Source organism: Hemicordylus capensis, chromosome 6, assembly GCF_027244095.1.
Source record: "Hemicordylus capensis ecotype Gifberg chromosome 6, rHemCap1.1.pri, whole genome shotgun sequence".
NCBI lineage: Eukaryota > Metazoa > Chordata > Lepidosauria > Squamata > Cordylidae > Hemicordylus > Hemicordylus capensis.
This window is the reverse complement of record NC_069662.1, coordinates 30,089,592-30,109,278: the sequence shown is the minus strand read 5'-3', so window position 1 is coordinate 30,109,278 and position 19,687 is coordinate 30,089,592. Positions and strand designations below refer to the sequence as shown.

Sequence of the window (19,687 nt, the reverse complement as noted above, 5' to 3'; positions counted from 1 at the left end):
AAGTAAACTGTTTTCTGTGTGCCTCTTATGAGGATTTATTTTAGACTCAGGAGAGCAAATCTCCAGGAACCAAAAGTGTATATTGATAAAACTCTACCCCATTGTTACAGTGTCTTAGTACCAATGTAGATAGACCATTCGACTACCTCAAATTCAATAAGTGGCAGTTGCAGAAATAGCCAGATAGTCAGTACTCAAATGTGGTTGAAGAAGGAAGTGTGTTTGGAGAGTCCATCATCTAGTAAGTTTATGTTCTTTTAAATGCAATCATCATTAATATTTTTGTTACTGCTTTCTTGCAATATGATTGCATACGTATGCAGTCGTGGACATGACCCAGCCAAAGTTAAGTATTTTAAGTTTCATTACCTTTCAGTAAGAGATTTCTCCTGCAGATAATATGCAATGTGGAACTAAGGACTAAACAACTAATCAAGAACTCAGTGGTTGACTGATACAGAAATTGGAAAGAGAATTGCAAAGAGAATCATTAGATGGTGCCAATTCATTTAAAGTAGGGCAGTTAAGGCCAGTTTACCCCTGTATGCACAACAGCTGATTTTTGAATACATTTCACTAGTTGACTGGCAGATGAAATGACTCAATTTCAAAGTGTTACATTTGAAGTGAAATTGGTCAAGTCTATGTTCATCATGTGATGTCAAATATCTGTGAAGCTTATTCAAGTGTGAGAGCTATAGCTTGACATGGCTATAGGGAGGGGACATTATTCTTTCTTTCTTGTGCCATATACATAGATTTCTCACTATTGGGAGACTCCAGAGTTGGAAGCTCGGTCACTGGGAGTTGTTATTATTGAAAATGAGTTGCAGTTTGGGCCTTGATGTCATTGGCCTGTATGATATGGAGCATTAAAGAGCCATAACACTGCACCCCGCATGGCTGCTACGGAGTCAAAAGGCAACCTTGATGCTGAAGAGACAGTAGTTGCAAGCAGCTGTGTTTCCACAGTTTCCCCCCATTTGTGACAATGGGGGAAATTGCACAGGCACAGCTTGCACTACCGCCTGGTCTTACCAGTGTTGGGACAGCTCTCTGACTCCGCAGAAGCATTAGTGCTTCATAATAGTATGCGTCAAGTGAGCCATCGTTTTTAACAACCCATATTGTAATACAAGAATGAAGTGAGGAGACTGGAAATAAATAATCCTATTCCTGTATTATCAATTAATTTATTGGAAAGTGTGATTTATTGATCACAGGTTCTGTTTAATATTTCCCCTTCTTCCCACCTCCCACAGGTATAATGCAATTTGTGTCAAGTACAACATGCTTAACTCTTCCTTGGGCTTTGAGTTTCTGCTCCTGGAGTTTTCAGAGGTTCGGCAATTGCAGATTCTACACTTCCTTTTATTCCTGCTATTGTACTTGGCAACGATAACAGGCAATCTTCTCATCATCTGTGCAGTAGTTCTTGACCATCACCTTCATACCCCTATGCACTTCTTTCTGATGAACTTGGCTATGCAGGACATTGGTCAAGTTTCAGTCATAATCCCCAAATCCATGTTCAATTCCATCATGAATACAAGACACATCTCTTTTTCAGGATGTGTTGCTCAAGTCTTCTTGTTTCTCTTCTTCTTAGCATCTGACATCTCTCTCCTTACACTCATGGCATATGATCGGTATGTTGCCATTTGTAATCCATTGCAATACAATATGTTGATGAACAGGACAGCCTGCATTAAAATGGTTGCTAGTGCATGGATTGGTGGTCTTCTCTATGGAGTGTTACATGCCAGTGGCACCTTTGCTATCCCCTTCTGCTCCAATGTTGTTAATCAGTTTTTCTGTGAAATCCCACAGTTACTTAAGCTTGCCTGCTCTAACTTATATCTAATTGAAGTTGGGGCAGTTGTGCTAAGTATTAGTCTTGTGTTTGCCTGCTTTATCTTCATAATTGGAAGTTATGTGCACATTTTCATTGTGGTGCTGAGAATCCCCTCTGTAGAGGGGAGACAAAAAGCTTTCTCAACTTGCCTTCCTCACTTGATTGTCTTCTCCACATTAGTACTCACTGGAAGCTTTGCCTACCTCAGACCAACATCTAACACTCCATCACACATGGATTTAATATTAACTGTGATATATTCAATGTTTCCTCCCATATTGAATCCACTGATCTATAGCATGAGAAACAAGGAGATCAAGGTTGCACTAGCAAAATTATTAGGTTTTAAGAACAGAACTAACAATATATGAGCGAGATTTCATTTTAAAATGTGAATTCAACTCTGTGTATTCATCTGCAATCATTACAATTTACAGAAGACACTGATGTTAATAATATGAATATTTAAAAATGCTTGTGTGTGTCCTGAATACAGTATCCTCCCATTCCTACAGCTAATCAATTGTATCACTATCCTTTTTCCATTCACAAGATCTACTGATTTTTATTACTTTAATCCTTCCTGAATTGTACAGATTGGAGAGCACAGACATAGAAAAAAATCGTTAAAACATGTAACCAACAATTTAAAAAGTTGAAAACATTATTAATTACAGAATCTAGATGGCTTTTCCCAACTGTATGAAATGTGGTATTGTGAAGCTATGTGGTACATGCTATAAACAGGCTAAATTTCAAAAATATCTGGTGGAAATATTTGCTATTGCTGCTGCCTTGATGTGAAGTTTTGAATGGTCTTTGACGCAGTTTTTACATATCCAAAACATACCTTCAGTTTTTTTCCTCCTCCCTCCTCCTCCTCCTCCAACTCCTCCTCCTCCCATTTTCTAAAAAAAACAGGAATATGGGGGGGGGGTTTGCTCTTTCAGAATATCCATTGTGCATTAATAAAGTCATGATTATTTAAAAGTTTCATTAAATCAAAAATAAGGGCCAGTAGTTTTGCAGTTCATGCTGTCACAGATTGATTGTTCCCTGGTGAAGCCTCTTCCTAAAAGAAAGATGGCTACCTTTGGGGGAGTACAGCTTCTTGTGTGTACTAGCATATGGGGTTGTCTTTATCTAAAATATGTGTCTGTGTATCCATGTCTCTCTGTGTGTGCTGGAGCATGTGTGTGTGGTTTTGTATCAATGTGTAGTGCTTGGGTGGGTTTGTGCATGTATGTGTAGTGCTGCTGTATGCTGCTGAAATACGTAGTGGTGTCTGTGAAATGCTTGTAAGAGTTTAGGCTTAGAGTGACTGGCCTAAACTCTCTCAAAAATATCTTGCTAATTACAGATATAACCTAAGCCATACTCAGACATTCAACAAAAGATGCTGTACTTGTGTACAACACCTAAAATGAGGCCAGAAATCCTGCCCCAGCCACATCACTCATCCCTTTGAGGGACCCACTTCTGGATACAGCAGCATTCATCTGAAGAGGTGAATGCCATATCCATGAAAGCAGGCATTTCTATGATCAGGAGGGCTGGTGTCTCTTTTCAATCATATCTGAAGAGGACTATATCTACTCACAGATTGTCAGAAGCTGACAATGATCCCTCTGCATTTTTTTTAAAGAAACCTGAAAGAAAATTCATGTACTAGCAGAAATTACTCTTTTTTATTAGGGATGCAACAGAGTTCCATCCTGATTGGAAGCTGTTTTGGAACTATGGTTGCCAGTAACAATATAAATGTTTAAAAAGTGGTTCTGCCCTGACTCCTGGATTCCTGACCTACTGAAGAAATTAAAGAAGGTCTTTGGACAGTGATGGGGGAATGGGACCTGTAGTGTAATTCAAAAAATATTGCAGGTTAACAAGGGAGACCAGAAGTATAAGATCAACTTTATTTTTTTAAAAATGAAAGAAAGGAAGCAAAACTAAATAATGTTACAGCATATTCAAATAGTTACTATCATGTCATAACTTACCTTTACAATCATAACACAACCTAATAATTCTAGGTTAGGTCCACATACAAGTTATAACCACCCTATCCAAACCTCACCCACCTAGTTCTAACTGCTTTTTCTATTCTAATTGCCACTGTCTCCTGCATGAATTGTTGGGTTCACTCACTTATTACAAGATGAATAGACCCTTAGACCCTTACTAGACCCTTACCTATATTTCCCATCCCAAGACTGAAGTCAAAGATCTAGCCAAAGTTTAAAAAAACACCCCTCACTGATTCAGAATCTTTTATGGAGGGTATAGCACAGTAGAGAGGCTGCTGCCCTAACCCCCTCCTAGCATCCTGGAGAGCCTGGAGTCAAGGGAAGATGTTTTAAGCATGCCCTGGCTGCATCACCAAAATCATGTGAGATGATACAAAGGATGCAAAGGGAGAGGTCAGATAGCCAGGCCCTCTCCATTAGCTTTGCTGGAGCCAACTGTCAACTGCTGCTCCCTTCCAGACTGAAGCCCATCTGCAGTCATTCCACGTCACTGCAGCAGAGGAAGAGATCAGGGAACCCAGCCCTCTTCATTCCACCAATTGCCATGTGGCTCCTCACCTTCTGCAGTTGTTTCCACCTTGCTACAGAAGAGGTAGAGGTGAGACACCAAGCACCTCTCCATTGGCCTTCAAAAATTAGGAGCATAGGAAGCTGCTTTATACTGCATCAGACCATTTCCCTGTTTAGTTCAGTATTGTGTACACTGTTGGTGTACAATCCACCCTGCTGTCCAACTGACTTCCTAACTGAGCTGATGGAGTTGGTCTTGGAGTTGGAGTTGGGGTCTCCCAGACCTTTAGTGCAGGGGGACTTCAATATCCATTTTGAGGCTGACTTATCTGGTGTGGCTCAGTTCATAGCAGACATGACAAATGATTAAGGTTGGTTTCACATCCACAATCCAGCCCTGCAGGGTTAGGATGATCCTAATAGTAACATTCTCCACCTGATAAGGCTGCTGGATCTAGTAGGATTCCAAAAAGACTTGGAGGGTTTTAACATTGTTGCTGCCAGTGATTCTGTTGATGCCCTGGTGGGAACCTGGAACAGGGAACTCACCAGAGCAGTTGACACAATCACTCCTAAGCACCAGCCTGCTTTAAAAGTGGCCCCTTGGTATACAGAGGAGTTGTGGGGGGTGAAACATCAAGGTAGGTGATGGGAATGCAAGTGGAGGAGAACTCTGCTCAAATTTGACAGGACACAGTATAGAGCCCATTTGAAGGTTTATGCAGTGGTGGTGAGTGCAGCAGCAACAACAACAATAATTATGGTTTCTGTGTATTGCATCTCCAGGTTCACATTCAACAGACCCTCCTGGGTGATGAGGACTTTAATTCAAGCTCCTTCTGTTTCAAATCAGTCTCTGAAATCTATGTCCTGCTGTAACACCTTTAATGAGTTCATTGCAGATAAAACCTCCAGGATTTGGGACAACGTGGGCCTCACTATTTCTGCAGGGCCTATGAAGGGGGTGTCCAGAAATTGCTCTTGCGGTATTAGATTGGATCAGTTTCAATCCATGATGCCTGAAGATATGGACAAGCTCCTTGGGGTGGGGTGGCCTACCACTTGTTCTCTGGCTCCTTGCCCAAGTTGGCTGCTTCTATCTAGCAGGGAAACTGTTGGAGGTGGTCTAGTTAATATCATCAATGCATTGCTGAAGGAGGGTAGGATGCCTCCTTGAAGGAGGCAATGGTTAAGACCACCATAAGAAGTGGTCTTCCCTAAGGTTTCTTAAGAAGCCTTCCCTAGATCCCTCAGCTATGGATAGTTATAGGCCAGCCTCCAATCTCCCATGGTTGGGCATGGTGATTGAGAGAGTGGTGGCTAACCAGTGCCAGGTAGTTTTGGAGGAAACAGATTATCTAGACCCATTTCAAATTGTCTGTACTGCTGGCTATGGGGTTGAGACAGCCTTGTTCAGCCTGATGGATGACCTTTACCAGGGAATTGTCAGAGGGAGTATGACTCTGTTGGTTCTTTTTGCTCTCTCAGTGGTATTTGAAACCATTGGCCACTGTATCCTTCTGGATCGTCTGGGGAAGTTGGGGAAAGGAGACACTGCTTTGCAGTGGTTCTGCTCTTATCTCTCAGGTAGATTCCAGATGGTGGAGCTTGGTGACAGTTGCACTTCAAAATGGGAGCTATTATGAGTCCCTTAGGGCTCCATTCTGTCACCAATGCCTTTTTAATCTCTACATGAAAACACTTGGTGAGGTCATCAGGAGTTTTGGTGCAGGGTGTTATCAGTATGCTGATGACACCCAAATGTATTTCTCCTTGTCATCATCATAATCATAAGGAAATGGCACTCATTCTCTAAATACCTGCCAACAGGCAGTAATGGACTGGATGGGGGACAACAAATTGATGCGGAATCCAAGCAAGACAGAGGTGGTCATTGTGGGAGACTGGAATTTTAGAGATGAGTTAGAGATTCCTGCGCTGGATGGGGCAACACTCCTCAAGAAGAAACAGTTATGCAGCTTGGGAGTGCTCTTGGACCCAGGCCTCACCCTGGTATCTCAGGTGGAGGCTATGGTCAGGAGCGCTTTCCATCAGCTTCAGCTGATTCAATGGCTGTGTCCATTCCTTGAAAAGAACAATCTTAAAACAGTCGTGCATAAGCTGGTAACTTCCAGGCTTGACTATTGCAATGTGCTCTACATGGGGCTGCCTTTGGACATAGTTTGGAATCTTCAGTTCATTCAGTATATGGCAGCTAGACTGGTTTCTGGGGTAACCCAGATGCCTGTCCTTAAACAGTTGTACTGGTTGCTGATATGTTTCAGGGGAAAATACAAAGTTCTGGTTATTACCTTTTAAAGCCCTGAAATGGCTTCGGTCTGGGTTACCTTAGAGAGCGCCTTCTTCTATATGATCGACACCGCACATTGAGGTCATCTGGAGAGATCCATCTCCGGTTACCACTGGTACATCTGGTGCCACCTTGAAACCAGATGTTCTCTGTTGCTGCTCCTGGTCTGTGGAATGCACTACTGGCAGAAATTTCACAGTTTGGGCTCATGGTTGACATTCAAGAGAGCCCTAACAACTTATTCCTTTGGTCTGGTCTCCCAAGGTTTTTTAATTGTTCTAAAATGTTTTTAACAAGTTTAGGAACATAGGAAGCTGCCATATACTAAGTCAGATCATTGATTCATCTAGCTCAGTATTTACTATACAGACTGGCAGAGGTTTCTCCAAGATTGCAGGCAGGAATCTCTCTCAGCCAGGGAGATGCCAAGGAGGGAACTTGGAACCTAGATGCTCTTCCCAGAGTGGCTCCATCCCCAAAGGATAAGAGGAATATCTTACAGTGCTGACACATGTAGTCTCCCATTCATATACAACCAGGTTGAATCCTGCTTAGCTAAGGGAACAAGTCATGCTTGCTACCACAAGAAAAGCTTTCTTCCCTCAGACCAGCTCTCCTCCAGTTTAAAACAGTTTAAACTGTTTTAAAAATTGTTTTATATTGTTTTAAGTCAATTGTTTTAAATGGAGGTTTGTGGTTTTTTGTTGTTGTATACTGCCCAGAGCATTTGGATGGGGTGGTATAGAAATGTAATAAATAAATAAATGAATGAATGAATGAATGAATAAATAAATAAATAAATAAATGTGGGCATGCAGAATTCTCTTTGTCCCACAAAGACAACTAGCCTTTGCAATTCCAGCATTCCATTTAATCACTCCATTCCTCCTGTTTTTTCAGCAGCACCATCCATACATCATTTTCCAGTAAAATGGCCTGGTGTTCATTTTTGTTTCAGGCTTGCCTGACTGTCATCTCTGATATCTGGCTATCTGTCATGGTTGGGCACTAAGTAAGTAGCACCACTGCAGGACCTGCTTTTCATGAAAAGGGAAGGAAGAGTTTTATAATGGTGTTGACACACTGAGGCCAATGAACTCCATGTCATTAATAGCGAAGTGATGACACTGATTCTGCTTAGGTCCAGACATCTTACAGCCTGCCCAAGCAAAATGAACAAAGACCCTACAGTCATATATTTTGGTTCATTAGGTTCCTCACTGAATCTCTTGATTTTGCTACCTGCCTGCTGCTGCAGAAAGAGGAGGAGTGGTATCAATTACACTACAGGACAAAGAGCAAAATGGGAGGCCTACATCAGCTTGGTTTGGCACAACTTGTGACAGCAGCTTTTAGGGCATCACCACCACAGGAAGCAGCATACAAAGTGGGATGGAGCACATGAGATGAAAATCTGGGTGGTATATAAATGTAATAAATAAATAAACAAACAAACAAATAATGCTTTCATCCAATCCACCTGGATGGGCCATAGCTCATTTCAAGAGCATCTGTGTGACCCTAAGGGACATATTTTTGGGAGGGATATTTCAGAGCGAAGAGGAGAGTGATAAAATTGCCGCCCCCCCCCCCCCCGTAGCACCAGTGCAGCATTACTCTGGATGTCAACCAGTATTTTTTTTTAATTTGCACTGCAGTTGCCTTGCCACCAGAAGGATATCCTCAGTTCTATGACTAGATTCACAGGAGTAAGAGTATCTGTATTGCATTGCATGTTCAAGGAACTTGCAAGTGCAATGATAGTAACAAATTCACTAGAGCCAAGGACAATTTCACATCCTTTGACCCCAAAGTCATTTCTCATCACAAATGCTGGTACTGCAAGTTGTGGAATTGGCCCCTTCATCTAATATTAAAGTTTAACTTTGGAAAATAGAGACATTCTGAGGAGTAGACTGGTTTGAACTAGTGACTGAGAAGTGCATAGCCTTCATGAGTGATGTGTTACTTATGCATACCTACATAGAGCCAGTTTCTATCTAATAAATGTTAATTTTATTTAAATTCATGGCTTAAGTTATTTTTTTCTCTGTGTGCCTCTTCTGAGGATTTATTTTGGACTCCTGGGAGCAAATCTCCAGGAACCAAAAGCATATGTTAATAAAAGTCTACTTCATAGTTACAGCATCTTAGTACCAATATAGATAGACCATTTTAGGGATGTGCAGTTCGGTTCAGATCCAGTTCTGATTCGGAGGTTCGAATCCAGACTGAATTGGGCCCTTTCGGTCCGGATCCGGACCGAATCCGGGCCAGTTCGGATGTCCCATAGGCTTCTATTGACTTGCATTCAAGTTTAAAGTGTGTCCTCCATTTTGTGGCTCCTTCTTGCAACTTTTGCTTCTGGCATCCATTTTGTGAGGCTATTTTTCAGGCATTGCATTGGCTGTGCTATTGATCCTTTGATTGGCCAGAATGAGTCTTGCGCTCTGGTAGGCTGCTTGGCTGTTGCACTGTTGAGAGCTGGCACCCTGTTGGCCAGGGGGTGGGGGAGTGCAAAGGTGGGGGCTCCCAAAGGAGGGAATTTCAAACCTATATAAACCCAAGCCTCTTGCCTAGAAACGTCTCTTTGGCTGCAGTTGTGGGATCATCATCTGAGACCCTTGCTTTTTCTGCTGGTGTCTGTGTGAGTCCCTGACTGTGTCCTATAGTGTGTGTCTTTGTGTGTCTCTCTCTGTGTGTTGTTGTGCCACCTTCCTTTTGTCCATCTGCCCTGTGTCTGTCTGTCTCTTCTCTTTACTTACTTTATTTTTTTCTTAACTTTTCCCAACTTTTCCTGTTGTACTTGTTTTTCTTCTGTTCTCTCTTCCTTTCCCCACCCTCCCTTTACCCTTTTTCTCTCTCTCATTCCTCCTCCTTTTGGCTTCCCCTCCCCCACCCCCACCCATCTGCATTGCTTTCATTTATTGCTGTTTGTGCCTTGCCTGGCTTGTTTTTGTTCCACCTTTTGATTTTCATTCAATTTGATTATTTATTGCTTCTGTGTTAATTTATATATTTGCTGCTTTGGTGGTTGGTTTGATTGTTAATTAATAATTTGTGCCATTGCCTGTGTTGTTGCTGCCCGCCTGAGTTCTGTTTCTTTTTGTTCAGACTGAGGATTTAGTTTATATTATTGTTGCAATTGATTTATTGTCTTTTTTGCTTCTCTGAGTGGTCTTTCTTAGTTTTTGGTTGGTTTCCCCCCCCCCACCCGAGATTTCCTGCCCTTAGTTGCTGGCTGTGTTCTTATATTGATTTAAATTGGGTTTCTGCTTTTGTTGATTCATTGGATTCTGATTGTTAATTTGTTCCCCTCTGTGTGGCCCTGCTCCTAGCTTCCCCCCTCCCTCCCATCCAGAAACCCCCCACTGCCACCTCCACTCCTGCCCTGCCCCCTTCCACCCAGATTGTTTCCCTAGTCCTTGCTGCTGCCTGCCCGAGTTCCGCCTTCTCTAGGATTTTCGTTGTGTGATCAGCATCTTTGGTTCTGGTTTTGTTGTGTGTGTCCCTTCCTCCCTGTTGTTTGTTGGTTCCCTCGCCCCCCCCTCGAGACTTTCCACCAAGTTTTGATTCTCTTAATTGGTTTAAGGTTTTCTTTGTTTAACTTTGCATATTGGTTGGTTTGGTTGTTCCCCTCTGTGTGGCCCTGCTCCTAGCTTCCCCCCTCCCTCCCATCCAGAAACCCCCCACCGCCACCTCCACTCCTGCCCTGCCCCCTCCCACCCAGATTGTTTCCCTAATCCTCGCTGCTGCCTGCCTGAGTTCCGCTTTCTTTAGGATTTTAGTTGTGTGATCAGCATCTTTGGTTCTGGTTTTGTTGTGTGTGTCCCTTCCTCCCTGTTGTTTGTTGGTTCCCTCGCCCCCCCCCCCTCGAGACTTTCCACCAAGTTTTGATTTTCTTAATTGGTTTAAGGTTTTCTTGTTTAACTTTGCATATTGGTTCATTTGATTCATTGATTGTTCCCAGATTGTTCCCCCCTTGCCACACTAACCCCCCGGAAACACACCCTCTACTTTCTCCTCTTCTTGCCCCCCTGACTCCCATCCCTTTACATACCCCAGACCCCTTGCCACACTAACCCCCTGGAAACACACCCTCTGGTCTCTTCTTGCCCAGACCCCTTGCCACAACACACACCCTCTGGTCTCTCCTCTTCTTGACCCCCTGACTCCCTTTACACACCCCAGACCCCTTGCCACACTAACCTCCCGGAAACACACCCTCTGGTCCCTCCTCTTGGGACCGTTGCTGCTGCTGTCCTCCCCCCACACCTGAATCCCCCCTCCCTGCTGCTACATCACAGCTCCCCCCCTCCCTGCTGCTACATCACAGCTCCCCCCCTCCCTGCTGCTACATCACAGCTCCCCCCCTCCCTGCTGCTACATCACAGCTCCCCCCCTCCCTGCTGCTACATCACAGCTCCCCCCCTCCCTGCTGCTACATCACAGCTCCCCCCCTCCCTGCTGCTACATCACAGCTCCCCCCCTCCGTGCTGCTACATCACAGCTCCCCCCCTCCGTGCTGCTACATCACAGCTCCCCCCCTCCGTGCTGCTACATCACAGCTCCCCCCCTCCGTGCTGCTCCTGCTCTCTCCCCTCTCTCTCTCCCCTCTCTCTCTCTCTCCCCTCTCTCTCTCTCTCCCCTCTCTCTCTCTCTCCCCTCTCTCTCTCTCCCCTCCCTCTCTCTTCTCCAAGGGGTCTAAGCATGTCTGAGCAACATGAGCGCCGTGTGCTGGCCAGGCCTCGCGCAAGGTTGCCAGGCAGAGGTGGGAGAGGCCAGGTGAGGGGTGCGCCTGAGGCACGGAGAGGGAGTCAGAGAGAACGCGGGGAACCTGTGGATACCCCGCTCCTCCCCATTGGACAAATCTTCGCCCCAGCTCCGAGTTTGGCCCGCAGGATTGATTTCCCCCCCACACCTGCTGCCGGCAATCGCGGCAGGGGCATAGGCACTGGTAGGGCTGTGGCGGGTCCCTCCTCGGCGGCAACAGGTGCTGCTGGGATACCGCCAGTGGTTGTGGTGGAGGACACAGTGGATGTGGAAGAGCAGGTAGAGGGTGGTGAGGATCGTGCAGCCAGGTTCTCCGTCTCTCTGGGGCCCCTTCCACCTATCCTCTTGCTGCTCAGTGGGGGCCCCCCTCATGAAGCCCGCCACTCTGGGGAACGGTCTACCCAGGTGGTGGAGGAGAGGCCTGCCTCTCCTCTGCCCGTGGAGCCGGGCCCTTCCTCTCGTGTGGAGGGTGGAAGAGGCGGGTTGGGTGGCAGCAGTGGGCAGGCAGCGGCGGCTGCCACCCCCAGGACTGCATCCACCCAGAGAGAAACAGCCTAGGACAGTGCCCAGGGCACAGGAGGCCAAGGGCAGTGGTGTATGGGAGCATTTTGAGGTGCCTGAAAATGCCCCACTCCATGCCCGCTGTGTCCACTGCAGGATGCAGGTCAGCCGTGGCAAGGATCCTGGGCACCTGGGTACCACACCCATGTGGAGGCACATGGAGCGTCACCACCCAGGTCTCCGTGGACAGGCTGGCAGCGCTAGTGCACCTTGTGCATCTGCCACTAGGGTAGACAGCAGCAGTGTGCCTGCGCCAGCCAAAAGGCAGGCTGCACTGCCAGTCCAGCGGTGGACACAGTTGTCGGGCAGCCAGCGTACTGTTCGTGTGGACCATCATCACCTCACCCGCCTCATAGGGGAGATGATTTCCACCAATGACCAGCCGTTTCAGGTGGTCGAGAACTCTGGCTTCCGCCGGATACTCCAGTACCTGGCTCCCGATTACATCATCCCCTCAAGGACCACGTTCAGCCGGAACGTGGTCCCCTCCCTGTACCGCAAGTGCAGGGAGCTCGTGTCGGCCGGGCTGCGTGTGGCTCGGGCGGGCACCAGCGTGCATTTCACGACTGACCTCTGGACCAGTGTCAGTGGGATGCACGCTTCTTTCCTGGCCCTCACTGCCCACTGGTGGGGACCGGAGAGTGAGGGGACCTCCTTGGGCAATGCTTCCTGGTCCGGCGCGGCTCCCTCTGCACTACGGCACAGGTGGGCCGTTGTGCATGTGGAGACGATGGACACGAGGCACACCGGGGAGGAGGTGGCGGCCGTACTTGACCGCCTGATAGAGGAGTGGATTGGCGGGTGTCCACACCTCTCTAGGGGATCCATTGTCACAGACAATGGATCCAACATTACCGCCGCTGTCAAGACAGTCATGGGCTGTGTGAACATACAGTGTATGGCACACATGCTCCATCTGACTGTCAGGGACCCCCTCGGCCTTAAGGAGCTGAAGGCATCCCAGGAGAAAGGCCGCCCCCTCCAAGGTGCTGTTGCTGCCACGGCCAGGCTTGTCGAGAAGTCTCGCAAGCTGGCCGCCCACTTCCACCACAGTGAGAAGTCCAGGAAACTGCTTCGCCACAAGCAGGATGACCTTGGACTTCCTCGCCATCTCATCCCTACGGATGTTGAGACGCGGTGGAACTCCACCTTCCTCCTGTTCCAGCGCCTGTTGGAGCAGGAGAGAGCCCTTGTCGCCCTGGTGAGGGACGAGTCCTTGGACGTCTGCGACCTCTCGAACGCAGAGTGGAAGCAGATGTCCGAGGCGGTGTCGGCACTCGAGCCCTTCCAATTTGCCACGAAGGGCTTGTGTGGCGACACCACTCCCTTGAGCCAGGCGCTGCCCACAGCTATGGGTCTGGATAAGCTGATGGGCGAACTCCAGATTTCTCTGATCACTCCAGAGGGTCGTGCTCTGGCTGGGAGGCTGAAGTCTGGGGTTGACAGGTGGCTCGTTCGTGAGCTGGGAGACAGGGAGGAGTATGTCCTCGCTTGTCTCTGTATCCCAGCCATCAAGGGCAATGCTGTGAGTGCTGACGAATTGCCCAGGTGGAGGGACATCCTGGTACAGAAGGTGAGGGGGGAGGAGGCCGATAGGGCCCGCAGAGACCAGGATGTTGGTAGTGGTGCGGGGGCAGCCCCCGCCGCTCAGCCTGCACCCAGCAGCAGCGTGGGTGGCCAGCCGGCATCAGCTTCCCCTTCCCCTCCCTCTTCCCAGTCCAGCAGCGTGGCATCCCAGGCAGCGCCATCGCAGCAGCCAGTTACTCCCGCCACAAAATCTGCCCAGTGGTTTCAGCGGGTCTGCTATGGCGCCATGCCTGCTATGCGGGAGGCTCGACCTGCCAGGCTCCCCTCCAGTGCTGAGCAATGCGTTGCGCAGTACTTGGAGGAGCCTGTGGAGGAAGACGGCGTGGACTGTGCACAGTTCTGGGCAACCCACCGCCAAGTCTGGCCGGACCTGGCGGTGGTTGCTGTGTGCCTCCTCTCCTAGCCCCAACCAGTGTCCGGAGCGAGCGGGTGTTTTCACGTGCCGGGGACGTGGTGACACCCTCTCGCTCACACTTGGACGCTGGTCTGGTGGAGCAGTTGGTCTTCCTCAAGGTCAACCTCCCCCTGCTGGGCTACCCCAAGCTGGAGTTTGAGACGGGAGAGTGATTACCGTGGTTGCCCCATGGTTGGTCACCTGCCTGGCTCAACCTCTGTGCTCATCCCTACCCTTCCCCTTTCCACCTCTAGCTGAGCTGACGTGATGGATGCTGAGCTGTGCCCACGCAGATGCAGTGGTAGGAGGAGGAGTAGTGCTGTGACTGGCCAAACGTTTTCAACGCCCACCTAAAAAGAAACCCAATGCTTGCTGACCAGCACAGGCCCTTATGTCCACCTGTCAGCATTTGGGGACCTGGCATGGGCACGGCACAAACACACCCAAAGTAGCACAGCCCTAATAGTACTAGACTCAGCGGCAGCGGCGGGTATACATTCTAATGCAGTGTAAATATGTAAATATTAGTATGTAAATAAACATGTAAATAATTTTTTCTTTAAAATCCCATGTTAAAATCAACCCTCAAAATTGTGCAAAAGAAAAAAAAATGGTAACAAAGGGATAACAAAATGAATGCTGAATGAATTGATTTTATTGAAAATGTTACCAAAAATCATGTGTGGGGGGCTTGGTTTACATGAAAAAAAGAATTAATTTTTTTTCCAATGAAACAAATGAACTATCATCTTGTTTTCTTGATTGTGGTCACTGTTGATGTTGGCTGATGGCAAAAAAACCAAAAACCATCAGAATAGCAGTGAACTGGCTGCCAACACAACATATTGATTGATAACTATGCAGGGGAGGGAATTGTGTCTGTGTGTGTCTGTGTGTGTCTGTGTGCGCGGTGCAGGCTGTTTCTTTCTGTTGTGTGTCTGTCTGTCTGTGTTGTGTGTCTACATTTTTTTCCTTCCCCCCCCTCCAAGACTCCCTCCCCCCATGCCTCCCTCCATCCCTCCCCTCACCCTCCCCCCTTCCTCTTCATCACCCTCCATCCTCCCTTCCACGCCCACCTCACCTGCCCCCAAACCCCGGTCTGGCAAGATGATGAGAATCTGGTCTCTCCCACCGAAGCACACACGTGATCACATGTGTGCATAATATGTGGCTGACCAACTCTGAGCTGGACCCTCCTCCCCTTTCAATCCCCTCTGCTACATTCCTCTCCCTCTCCCCCTCCAACTCCCCCTCCCCTTTCCTCTCCCCTTCCCTCCCTCCCTCCCTACCCCCCCCCCAGCTAGCAGTGCACGCACACACACACACACACACACACACACACACACACACACCACCTGGTGGCAAACACCAGCACACATGCATTCACACTGGTGCCACCACCTGCCTTGGGCCTCTCTGTGTCCTTGAGCAAATATGTGGTGGACCAGAGAACCATTTCTTTCAAGTAAGGCAAAAGGCATGCACTCACTGTGCACACACGAAGAAGAGGTGAAGACAAGAGACAACTACTAGAACCAGCAGCAGCAGGTGAGTGTTGTGTTGTGTTGCTTGCCAATGCCATTGCCCATGCTCAATGCTCAGTCTGCTGAAACTAAACTATCATCCTCACACGCAGCTCAGCTCAGCTGCACTCACTGCACTCACTAGACACTACAGCTGGTTGTAGAAGATGTCCTGGATTTTTAACTTTCAAATCTGTGCTAGGATTGCCTCGCCTCCTCCTGCCTGTAATTGTGCCCTCTCCCCTCGCAGTTGCGTCGTGACGGGTTGGTGTGCGTGCGCCGTCTACTTAGCTCTCCTTTTGTTGGCTTGGCTTGCTAGGCACTGGCTGGCAGCAGCTGTTGGCTGTGTGCTATGCTCAGGCTGTGGTGCGTGTGACTGGCAATGTTGGCATAGCAACACTGGTTGTGGGGGCGGTGGTAGTAGTAGTAGTAGTTGTTGTTGTTGTTGCTGGCTGGGCTGGCCTGTGCTGACTCTGCGCGCTTGGTCTGGTTTGGATCGGTCCCTCTGGCCTGCCTGGATGCAGATTTAGGGTGTGTATGCATCATCCATGGGGAGGAGGAGCAGCAGAGCAGAGCAGGTTGGCTGGCTTCTGTCTGTCAGGCCTCAGTGGCAGGCACTGAGTGAGGCGGTGGCTTCTTTGGGCATCACATCATCCATCATGCAGAGCAGCAGGTCTGCTGCTCTGCGCCACCTCCTGCTTCTTCTCTGTGTGTGTGCTGTGCTTAGTGTGCTGCTCCACTGCTGCTGCTGGCAGGCAGCAGCAGCAGTGGCCTTTTTGTTAGATCAGAGAGTTGGTGTTGTCTCTCTGAGTGTCATCTTAGTTGCTTGGGTAGGTGGTAGGTAGGTATTAAGGTGTTAAGTGTTAGGGCGCCCAGAGAGAGGGGCAAAAAAGCTGGAGTGGCAATTGATGGGTGCCCCTAGCATTGTTGGTGGATGTCTTGAAAAGAAAAGAAAAATTCCCATTGGCTAGAATGGGGATTTTGGGCAGCCCTGTACCCACCTCTGTGGGGCAGCAGCACCCCCAAAGTGGGTCTGGGGCCATGGCAAAAATGGCCTCAGTCCCTCCCGGCAATCCCCGGATAGATAGGAGTGATGGGTTTTTTAATTAGGATTTCCTAAGGCATTAAATAACTCTCTCTCTCAGAGCTTGCTGGCTTTACCTTTCACCCACTGACACGCATTCTATTCTTTCCAATTAGATAGTTATCAAGTTATCAGGCAAGCAAGTGAGGATGCAGTGGCTGCTTGCACAACTGAACAAACAGTGAAAGCTGAAAGGAGCAGCCACTTCTGTCCACCTGCCTGCTCCACCTGGGTGGTGGTGGTGCTGCATGGACCAATTTCCATCACAAAAATGAGGGTGGAAGAGTAACTCTGGATTAAGCAAACATGCTTGAAGCAGGTATATCCTGGCATAAAGTACTGCACAGAAGGGTTGTTTTGAGACATTAAAGGCACCTCTGTTCATCCTTCTTAACATTAAGGCAAGCTCTTCCAATTGTCACTAAAGCCTTGCAGACGGCAAAGTAGGCTGAGGCATTTCTCTCCCCTGCATGGAATACAAGTAATCCCAGAGGCATAAAGCCACACATAAAACCAGTTCTGTGTTGATCATAATAAATATCATATCAACACTGGCGTATTAAAGGCTTCCAAGTAGGTTCAGTTTTCTTGGGCACATTGGAAGAGAGGAATCAGTTTCCACCCCCATATGATGATCTACTTGATCTGTAGTATGACAAAGCTCCTTAAGGAATGACAATCCACTGATACTTCTATTATTATTGTTGTTGTTGTTGTTGTTTGGTTCACAAAGCAGAAGCAAAACAAACAGTTTACACAGATCCACCATATCACGTATAGCTTTTTTCTCAGAGTTTGTTCCTGACAACCATTCACAGTTATTCAGCAAAGAAAGAGGCACTAGCGCAAGAAGATTGTGCAGCTGTGCAATATGAGGGTATTTTTCAAAATTGTGCTATTGCACTTCAAATCTCTTTAAAACATATGGAGTTTGCTAGAGGCTGAACACCTGTTTTGCGAGTACAAACATGCTTTCACTAACACAACACTAGTCTTGAACTTGACCTCCACTGTTAGATCAACTAGCTACTGTGGTAGCCTTACACTAGCACAACATCCTTGCACAAGCACAGCATAAGTTAGGAAGAAGGCCAGCATGTAATAGTATGCTAACAGAATTGTAATAGAATTGTAATATTGATCCAATTTAATAATCTAGTACACCCATTAAGTAAGTAAGTAAGTAAATGTTACAGCAATGTTAAAAAGGGGGGCTAATGTAAGTTACCTAAGTTACATTGGTTTGATTTAATCCATGTTTGAATTTGAAAATTGCTGAAAGTATCCCAGAACCCAAACATCATATACATTAACAGCCATGTCAGTTTAATTTGAGACACAAAGGCTATTCACATGAGCAGCCCTGGCTGGGCTTGTGCAGCCCTACCAGGGTGGGGCTGCTCATGTGAAGCTCTGGGATTGAGGCTGAACCCAGCACTGCCCTGCTGGGTCACCCAAGATTTTACCTCCAGGAAGAAGGACATGAGTGCACTCTTTTATCCAGGTACCTGGTTGTATGTGTATGTGGGCTTCAGGTAGTCTGGGAACACACAGAGCTGGGTGGCAGGAGTGCTCGCCAGAGGGGAATCCCTCAAAGCTCTTGGTGCCATCTTATTTGTTTTATTTCTCTTTGTAAACTGTCCTGAGCCATTTTTGGAAGGGCGGTATAGAAATTGAATTAATTTTATTATTATTATTATTATTATTATTATTATTATTATTATTATTATTATTATTGAGGGATACCAGAGGAGGATGTCCACTTGCTGCAATGCAGCTTTTGTGCCATGCAAGTGGCAGAACCTTCAAACAAATTTTGATCATGTGCTGGGAGGCAGGTAGGAGCCTGCATCCCCACCAGCCACCCCCAGCAGCGTATTTGGTCATATGAATGACCTTCAAGTGAAACAACTCACTTTCTTACTTCAAAGAATTCCTTCAGCTTCTGATGCACATTCTGCTCACATCACTAACTATATATCTGTTGTATTTTCCTACCCTCTTAGATATAAGGAATATTCTGTTTTCCTCTAGTAACTGCTGGTGTCTGTTGGTGCTCCTCAAGATTTGGTCCCAGGAATCCAACAAAAAATATCTATCCAAGAACACAGAAATAGCTTAACATTTTTGGCTGTGTTTCCCTGCCCTGTTCCAATGAGCAGACATTGGGGCCATTCACACGATTAGCAAAAATCGGGCGAGGAGACCCTAGCCCGATTTTTGCTATACGTGAGAACCACTAGGCTCGGCTACGAGTCCGGTGGTTCCAGAGTGGGTAACCCATTCAGGAACCCCTGGTAAAAAAAACCATGGATTGTGGAGCAAGCGCTCCGCAAACCTGGTTTTTAGAATCATGAGTAGCTTCGCACTGTGCCTACTGATGTGTAGAACCCCGGCTGGGAGGCTTAAAAGCAGCCTCCCGGCTCGGGGGTCTTCCCAGTATGCCCTGCGCACTCGTGCAGGGCATACTGCGGCTTGCAGAGGGTGTGCAGCCCCCGAGCTCCCCAGCCCCCGCCGGCTCCGTCACAGAGCCGGCAATCGTGTGGGCGGCCAATCCAGCCACCCAGGGCTCCCTGCCAGATCATCTACGGGGAGAGCAGGCTTATCCCACTCTCCCCGCAATTTGGGGGAAAGTGGGTCTCACAGATCGTGAGACCCACCTCATTGCTTATTTTTGAGAATGAAGTTGCTCCCTTAACAACTGAAGGCTCTCTGTCTCTGCCTCAGGGTTTTCCAAAGCTTAATCACCAATATCTAGACTAAAACACCACTTGTAGAGAGTTGAATATCCATAAGAAAATAGGGTACATATGAAAAAAGCTGAATTCCTTCAGCTTCTGATGCACATTCTGCTCACATCACTAACTATATATCTGTCCTACTTTCCAACCCTTTCTGAGACAGGAGAAATTCTATTACTCTAGTAATTCTTGATGTCCTTTGAGATTTGGACCCAGGAACCATACACAAACAAGCAGTCCAAGAACACAGAAATAGGTTAACTTTCTTAGCTGTTCCCCCCTCCCCACCCTGATCCAATTAGCAGACACTGAGGTCATTCA

General features: G+C 47.3%; 1 protein-coding gene across 1 annotated transcript; it reads left to right on the top strand.

Annotated features, from left to right (window-relative positions):
• Positions 1-1,290: 1,290 nt before the first annotated feature.
• Positions 1,291-19,383, top strand: LOC128331074 (olfactory receptor 14A16-like). The gene is made up of 2 exons (XM_053264437.1): positions 1,291-2,216; positions 19,329-19,383. The coding sequence occupies exons 1-2, from the start codon at positions 1,291-1,293 to the stop codon at positions 19,381-19,383; spliced, it is 981 nt and encodes a 326-aa protein (XP_053120412.1).
• Positions 19,384-19,687: the final 304 nt, after the last annotated feature.